The sequence below is a fragment of the Miscanthus floridulus genome, chromosome 3, assembly GCF_019320115.1.
Source record: "Miscanthus floridulus cultivar M001 chromosome 3, ASM1932011v1, whole genome shotgun sequence".
In the NCBI taxonomy this organism is placed as follows: Eukaryota; Viridiplantae; Streptophyta; class Magnoliopsida; order Poales; family Poaceae; genus Miscanthus; species Miscanthus floridulus.
Window position 1 is genome coordinate 21470770 of NC_089582.1, and position 7692 is coordinate 21478461.

The window sequence follows — 7692 nt, forward strand, 5'->3', positions numbered from 1 at the left end:
TGGCCATTCTACCTTGCATCGGTGAGCTAGCGTGCGTGCATGATACAGCAACCATGGTTTGCATTAGATCATCGATCCATCATTCCCCCGACACACCGGCCCTGCTAACTGCGTTCTTTGTTCTCATCCTATGATCCAATCAATCGTTTTCTAATTCCCTGACATCTTGCTCATCAGGGGAATGGCCCTCTACGCCCCGTGTCCTCAACTCCTCACGTGGAGAAAAATATTTCCGTCCTTGTCTCTGTGAGAGTTTGCAGGGAAGCTTCCCCAACACCCCCACCCCAAACCCCCAACACCGTGAATTAATCCCCACGAGAATCCCCGTTCTCGTATTAGTACATCATATTCATATATGATGGTTTTAAGTTTAATTAATAACAACTATTAGTGTATACTATATGACTATATTAATAACTGAGTACAAATTTTTTTTAAATAAATAAATAGCAAGCAAGGCCACAATAATAATGCTTAGTAAAAATGCTAACTTGATGAGCCGTACCACATACATATATTTAGCACGCATGTTGACAACATGTAAATCGATGTATGCCGAAGGTGTTTTTTTTAGACATGTGCGTACCGCACGTGCATGTCCACTAGTGTTTAGCAAAAGGCTTAATTATGTGTATACGGAGCGGGTATACGAGGGATGGGGAAAACATCCCCGTACCTGCGAGACCCTTCAGGTTGACATGTCTAGCATTTCAGATCCCCTCTAATAATAGAGAAAAACTTTCACGGGTAATCGGAGATCGGGGCATGACATTTGTACTGAGGTGTACTTAACGCCAACCTGTCCAAACCAAGATCGATTCCGATCGTCTTTCCCTCACAAAAACAACTGTCTCTGGTCGACGCCGTGGTCAAGTAAGATGATTTGACCAAGCTCCACAACTCAGACATGGATCCTGCCTGGCTGCCGATTAAAGCAGCCACAGGTACGCAAGCAGTGACCACATCGATCGACCATCAACCACTCCGAATGGTCCAAGTAATAATAATTTACCCCAGCTAGCTTTGACTTTAATTTGACTCACCACCTGTATAATTAACCCACTCCAACTCTCTCCTTCGATGCTTAATTCCTTAACCCCAGATTGCACGTACGTACTGATTCCAACGAACTTGACGCCAGCTTCAATTCCATGGCGGCGGCGGCGGCAGCGGTGGAGGTGACGGTCGTCGACTTCTGGTGCAACGAGTTCGGGATGCGGGCGCGGCTGGCGCTGCGCGAGAAGCGCGTCCCCTTCGAGTTCGTCGAGGAGGACCTCCGCGTCCGCGAGCGCAGCGACCTGGTGCGCCGCATGAACCCCGTCCACCGCGCCATCCCGATCCTCATCCACGCCGGCCGCCCAGTCTGCGGCTCCCTCAACATCGTCGAGTACGTCGACGAGGTCTGGAGCAAGACCCCTCGCCTGCTCCCCGCCGACCCGCTCGAGAGGGCCAACGCCAGGTTCTGGGCCGACTTCGTGGACCAAAAGGTAACGAGATCGAGTGGACCGGGCCTCCGGCCGGTGTTGAAACGACTCCATTTATTTGGGCCTTGCATGCGTGCGAATTTATTAACCTCTCACGCAACAGGTGTACGACGCGCAGGCGAGGTTCTTCACCAACCGCGGCGAGGAGAAGGCGGCGGCCATGGCGGAGCTCCTGGGCCACCTCCGGCGGCTGGAGGCGGTGCTCAGGGACAGGCCGTTCTTCGGCGGCGACGAGTTCGGGTTCCTGGACGTCGCGCTCGTGCCGTTCTCGTCCATGTTCTATGGGTATGAGCGGCACGGAGGGGTGGACATGGAGGCGGAGTGCCCGGTGCTGCTGCGCTGGGTGCGGAGGTGTGGCGAGAGGGTGAGCGTCCGAGACGTGCTTCCGTCGGGGCAGGACATGTACGCCATACACAAGGAGTTCTATCAGACTGAGTGAACACAACAGTCAACAGTCAAAGCCTTCGATGATGTACTAGGAGTATATATAAACATAAATAAATAAATGCAAAATGGCAATTTTTCATATAAAAAGTGATGTTTTCTTTCCTCTATCGCATGCGCACGAGCTGAAGACATAACGTGGGGTTCTCACAGAAAAAAAAAAACCCTCAACATTACGAGCCTCTTTGGCAGGATTGGAACTCAGGGTACGCCGTCCAAAATTTTTTATATATAATTCGGTAAAACCATTTCTCAATTCGATAATAATTATAAAATTAAACGTAATTTGATATACACACACTAAATTATATTATAAGTATGAAACTGAAAGATATAAATTTTAATATAAATAGTTCAAACGTTATATTAACAGTCCCAAATATAAACATAAAAGAGAGTATGTAAGAGGCTTATCATAATACTTATCTGACTTTTTAAACTGTTTTCTAAGGGATGTGAATGTTTCGATTATATTATCTTTATTCACTTAAAAATGCCTCTTAACAAATTCTTAATTTTGCTTTCACTAAATCATTGTAGAAAATACCCTATCAACAATTGCCGTTGTCTAGCAATATCAATAGGCGTTATGTTTTTTATATAAAATAAAAGAGAAGAGACAAAAGCAGAGATGGAATACCTCGGTAGCAGCAGCGAAGTAGCTGGGGCGGATCCTCAATCTGACCATCTTAATCATGATTAGTGGTGACGTCGTGTCCTCGTAGCCTCGCCTGAGCGCGTGTACGGCTTCGTTGATCGGAGACGGTGGTGATCTGAGACCCAGCGACATTGGATCGATGGACTCCTACCATAAAACCCCATCGTGTGGGGTCCTTCCAAGTGACGTCGTAGGCCGGCCCGTAGCTGGTATAGGCCGTGTCACTGGGTGAGGTCGTGGGCCTCGAAAGTGAAAATGCCTCACGCCGCACGACGCAGCCTCAGTTAGTTATTTTTACAAGTTTTTCTGTTTTACTACAAATAAATATACATGTATATATACTCTATACATGCTAGACCTGCAGGGTATGCCAGTGCATACCTGGCATACCCTGTAGATCCGCCCCTGGCTCCTGCAGGGGCTTCAGCTTCGGCTCCTGCAGGAGCTGTGCCAAACGCCTGTTTTGAAAAGGGCTCCGCATGGGGAGCCGGTCAAGAGCCAGAGCCATTTTTTGCCTGCGCAGGAGAAGCCTAAAAACGAGCTTCACGTGGCTCCTTGCTGTGGGTTCACGTCGTCTAGTGCGAAGGAGCCGTTTTGCCAAACGTTTTCTAAAACGGCTTCGGCTCCTCTAGAGGAGCTGCTCTTCAGAGGAGCCAGAGCCCTGCAAAACGGGCTCTATATGTCGATGGACGACAAGAAGAAGCAGCAGAATCCGCTCCAAACATTGGTGGCCACACGATCGAAGATCCTATGGCTGTAAAAAATCGGGGTGACTTGGTGGCTGCTGTTGTTCGCTGCTGCTGTTCGAGGAGCTAACGCATTCTTTAGAGGAGAATTAGAAAAAAAAATCGAGGAAAAAATGGACCAAAAAAATGCAAGAAATAGCATTGTGGATCCCGGCAGGCCCCATTTGGGCCAATCCGGCCCATTGGCACAAATTGCAGGTGACGTTCTGGGCCTACATTAAGTTATAAAGCATGCGCAAAAAACAACGTAACTTTTTTATCAGTTCTTGTATGTAGCTTGTTTGTTGTAATTGTGATGAAATCACCGCTGCTAACAAAAAGTTGTTAAGCATACTCGCCTTTACTGTATTTGTTTAATCTACACCTAATACTAAAGAACCTGCTAATTTTCTTTTTCCATCGTTTAATTTAAGTAAAAAAACTAAGAATGGAAGAGAAAGAAAGAATCTGCAGTTTATTCTCTCAATTTCAATTGACCGCTACCGGATTTAAGAGTCCATCCCCTCCGACACAAATTGTGACCGAGTCTATGTAAACCAAACCAAAATCTAAATCTTTTCGATTATCGGCATCCATTTGTCGTCCATGTTCTATTGAATTCTCTTCTTCCATCTCATATACGGACTTACTAGCGCTCGAACGTTCGATCCGAGGCTTAGCGTCAGACGGTGCACGCGTAGCGAACGAGCGAGCACCCCAGCAGCATCGGGCTTGCGAGCGAGAGCCCCAGCAGTGGGCCCATGCCACCACAGACGTCGCCCCACGCTGCCAGACCGCGCGTGGGGGCCGCTCACGTCCCCTCCTGCTTTTCACGCGCATCACATGTGCAACACTTCGATCTACTTTTGAAACATTCAGATGCAACACGTGCATGATACAAAAGAAGACAAATGAGAAACACTTGAAAAAACACCTCAAAAACACTTGAAAGCCATTGCAAACATACGCAACATCCAGATAAAACACTTGCAACATATGTGTGAAACATATGCAACATTCAGATAAACACACTTTCAACATATGTGTGAAAAAACAGATGAAACATTGGGAACAATGTTTGTAACATACGTGTACAACTATTGCGATATATGCAACATCTCGATCTACTTTTGCGACCTCCGTACGAAACACTTGAAACATAGATCTGAAACACTTGAAACATATTCTTGCCACATGTCTGAAAACGACTGAAACACTTAAAAACGCAGCATCGCCAGCAGCCACAGCCTACTTAGTGGAGAACTACGGTGGCGCAGGCCTCACCTGCCGATGGTGCGAGGTGGATGGGGGAGCAGGTGCAGGCCTCACCTGTGTCTCCTTCCACGACGGGCGAGATGGATGGGGACGCCGCGCTGGATGGTAGTGCGGCGCGGGCACACGGAGCAGCGCGGGAAGAGGCCGGGCTAGAGAAGCCCGCGTCGGCGGCCCCTGCGATGGAGAGGACGAGCGGCGCTTTTTTTAAGAAGCTGTAAAGCACTGAAGGACGCAGAACGGATCGAGTGGGGCGAGCGGCGTCCAGGCGGACGGACGCCCGCTTTCCAGCGCTACCGTCTCATCTATCCTGGGTTTATCTTCCTTCTGCACGCATCTGTCGTGCACTGGCCGGGCGGCACAGGCAATAATGCCACAAGACATCGCGGTAGACAGAACACATGCATGGTCATCTGCCAAGCTGCCCCATGTTCCACCAGCCACACAATCTCCCTTTCCTAACTTAACCACCATCCAAGTCTCTCGAATAACCACCATCCAAGTAAAGATCCCACCTGTGCGTTGCCGACCATTATCGGGGCACTCTTCCACAAAAGAGGTCGGGGATCCAAGACCCCTAGTGGCATGTACGTTCACCTTCTGATTAGAGCGTGGCTAAAAATATAATCTACTGCTGGATATATATATATATTATAATATATAGTCCCACCTATCAGCCCACTCATATAATATTTGCTTACTAAAACATACTCCGACAATAATATGTAGCTCACTTTCTCCTCTCACGGAGTTTCTTCGTTGCAGCCCATTTTCCTTCTTTCTAGTCTCTCCTCTGCATTCAGGTCACTTACACCCCTTGAGTATACTTGCTCTTACTTGGTCTTATCACATGGGTATTGCATCTTAGTATTTCAATAAAGAAATGATGTTCTCGATGGAGAGAAATCAAGAGGAAGGATAGTTATCAAATCCAAACATAAGTGGCTTCGGATGATGGGGACATGAGGTTTTTTTTACAACAATGAGGACATGAGGTTGATCCCAATCAAGCTTAACTACAAGAAAAACCCTTATACATGACGGTTTACTTTCATCATAGACAAGCGAAAACGCATCACGGTTAACTTACCATGACGATTGGAAAAAAACGTCATGTATCCCGCGTCATACATTTGCTGGACTGATATAAGCCGTCACAGATTGACATTTGTGTTCGTTATGGAATCCCTGGAAGCCTATTCAGCCCAGGCTAGGCCCGATAGTGTGTGACAAAATAGACCGTCATCTCCATCTGCCACGTACGATGTTTCTCGTCACAAATTTGAGTTGCCATGTAATCGTCACGTGTACATCAAAATTGACCATCACAGATTATATAATGAAAATCACATAAAGCCCAATAATTTGGTTATTTTCCACTACGTACATTAACACAAGATGTTCTGATCATCATAAAACTTGAAACACAAAAATAGGTCCTTGTCGACCTTCACATCTATTACAATAGCATTCTAGACAGCAAGTGCATAGGCTTGAATTTTTTTTGCTATATAGTGGCAATCCTTCAAAAAAAAATCCATTGCATCATGGTTCTGGTCTGTGTACTTGTCTCCTGAAAATGACACATGTGCAATATTAATCATATGTAGGCAAATTAAACCGTAGGCAAGGAACAAGGTGTCAAGTCATGTACAATAAGGACAGATAATTACTGCTTTTTTTATCGGGGCAGATCATTACTGCTAACTTACCTTGTCCAAGTGTTGCTGCTGTTTTCTTAAAACAAAAAACCAGGGACTAAAAACAATTCGGTGCTCCTGCTATCTGAAAACAATTACTACATATCAAGTTCTGCTATCAAGTGCTGCTAACTGAAAACAATTACTGCTATCAACCTGCTGCTATCTGAAAACAATTACTACATATCAAGTTCTGCTAACTGAAAACAATTACTGCTATCAAGTGTTGCTGCTATCTGAAAACAATTACTACATATCAACAATTCGGTGACTGAAAACACATTATATGCTTATCTTAGTTTCCACAACAGTTGTACAGAAATTCGTTTGATTCACAAAGTGAATTGGCAGTTCATTGCACTTGGTTCAGTCATTCAAACCCATAACAGGTAGCAAGCAGGTGCAACAAAAAGGTAGGCAAGTAAAAAGCTGGAAGGATTTGCATATATAAGTTCAAGCAACTTAGTTCAGTCATTTTATCAAACCTATAACAGGTAGCAAGCACATGTGCTGACCAAGGCTCTGAATCAGTATATGAAAGAACTTACACTTTATACTTGAAATTAAAAACATACCACCTAAAATACTTGAGGTCCCCATCTTTCACAATCCCAAGCTGCAACCTACCTACAAGGAAACATTGGAGACCATGACCTCATTTCACAATGCAAAATACAGAGAGACCATCTGTTATTGAATCTGATATAGTTTCTAGCCACGACAGGAGTAAATAGAGAAGAGATTGAGGGGTGTTGATGGGTTCATGGCGACCTGATTCTTGGCTGCATCTCTGAGGAGCGCCCGGGGTCGGTGAAGGCGATGAATGGGGGTGAGCAGCGCAACTGGGAAGGCGTAACCACCCAGCCCGGCGGCTTGCGAGCCCGGCGCGACGCGTTGTCCGGGAGCGGATAGGACGGACGCTGAAGGGATGGGGTGTGCCGCCGCCGTCGGGATAGGCCCAAGCTTCGCACCTGGTGGGGGGAGATGGAGGGGGCGCCATCATCGGAGGTGAGCCACGCCGTAGGGGGCCTCCGCCGGAGGGGAGCCGCGCCATAGGGGGCCGCCGACGGAGGGGGCTGCCGGAGGTGGGCCGCACCGGACGGGGCTGCCACCGGAGGGGGCGACGACGATGGTGGTGGAGGGAGCCCAATCTGTTTTCAGAGAGATACGAGAGAAGAGACGACGGCTGGTGGGAGATGCTCGATACACAAAACCTAAGTCTATTCTTATATACCAGATGCTGGTAAATGGGCCAGCTGTTGGAGTCCAAATAACCCCATCACTGATCCACGACGTTTTCAAAATACGTCACCTAGAAACCGTCATGTATAAAGAGATTTCTTGTAGTATAGCTTAGAGAAACTATTTGATTGTTAATCCCTCTTTTCTAAACTATAGGCTACTTTGAT

The 7692-nt window shown here is 46.8% G+C and overlaps 1 protein-coding gene and 1 long non-coding RNA gene across 3 annotated transcripts; one reads left to right on the forward strand and one right to left on the reverse strand.

Moving 5' to 3' along the window:
* The first annotated feature begins 1067 nt into the window (after positions 1-1067).
* Positions 1068-2003, forward strand: LOC136545187 (glutathione S-transferase 3-like). 2 transcript variants are annotated; one of them, XM_066537234.1, is made up of 2 exons: positions 1068-1487; positions 1603-2003. In XM_066537234.1, the coding sequence occupies exons 1-2, from the start codon at positions 1152-1154 to the stop codon at positions 1921-1923; spliced, it is 657 nt and encodes a 218-aa protein (XP_066393331.1). In that variant the 5' UTR covers positions 1068-1151; the 3' UTR covers positions 1924-2003. The 2 variants fall into 2 exon arrangements, with proteins under 2 accessions (XP_066393331.1, XP_066393330.1); XM_066537233.1 differs by having other exon boundaries at positions 1070-1487; positions 1588-2003.
* Positions 2004-5934: 3931 nt separating this feature from the next.
* LOC136545188 (uncharacterized) lies at positions 5935-7483 on the reverse strand. Its single transcript, XR_010780947.1, has 2 exons — positions 6296-7483; positions 5935-6156 (listed from the first exon to the last, which is right to left on the reverse strand). It is a non-coding gene; the product is annotated as an uncharacterized lncRNA (long non-coding RNA).
* Positions 7484-7692: the final 209 nt, after the last annotated feature.

Coding starts and splice junctions, on each gene's coding strand:
- LOC136545187 (XM_066537233.1), top strand. CDS start 1,152: ATGGCGGCGGCGGCGGCAGCGGTGGAGGTGACGGTCGTCGACTTCTGG. Junction 1,488..1,587: donor CCGACTTCGTGGACCAAAAG/GTAACGAGATCG, acceptor CTCACGCAACAG/GTGTACGACGCGCAGGCGAG.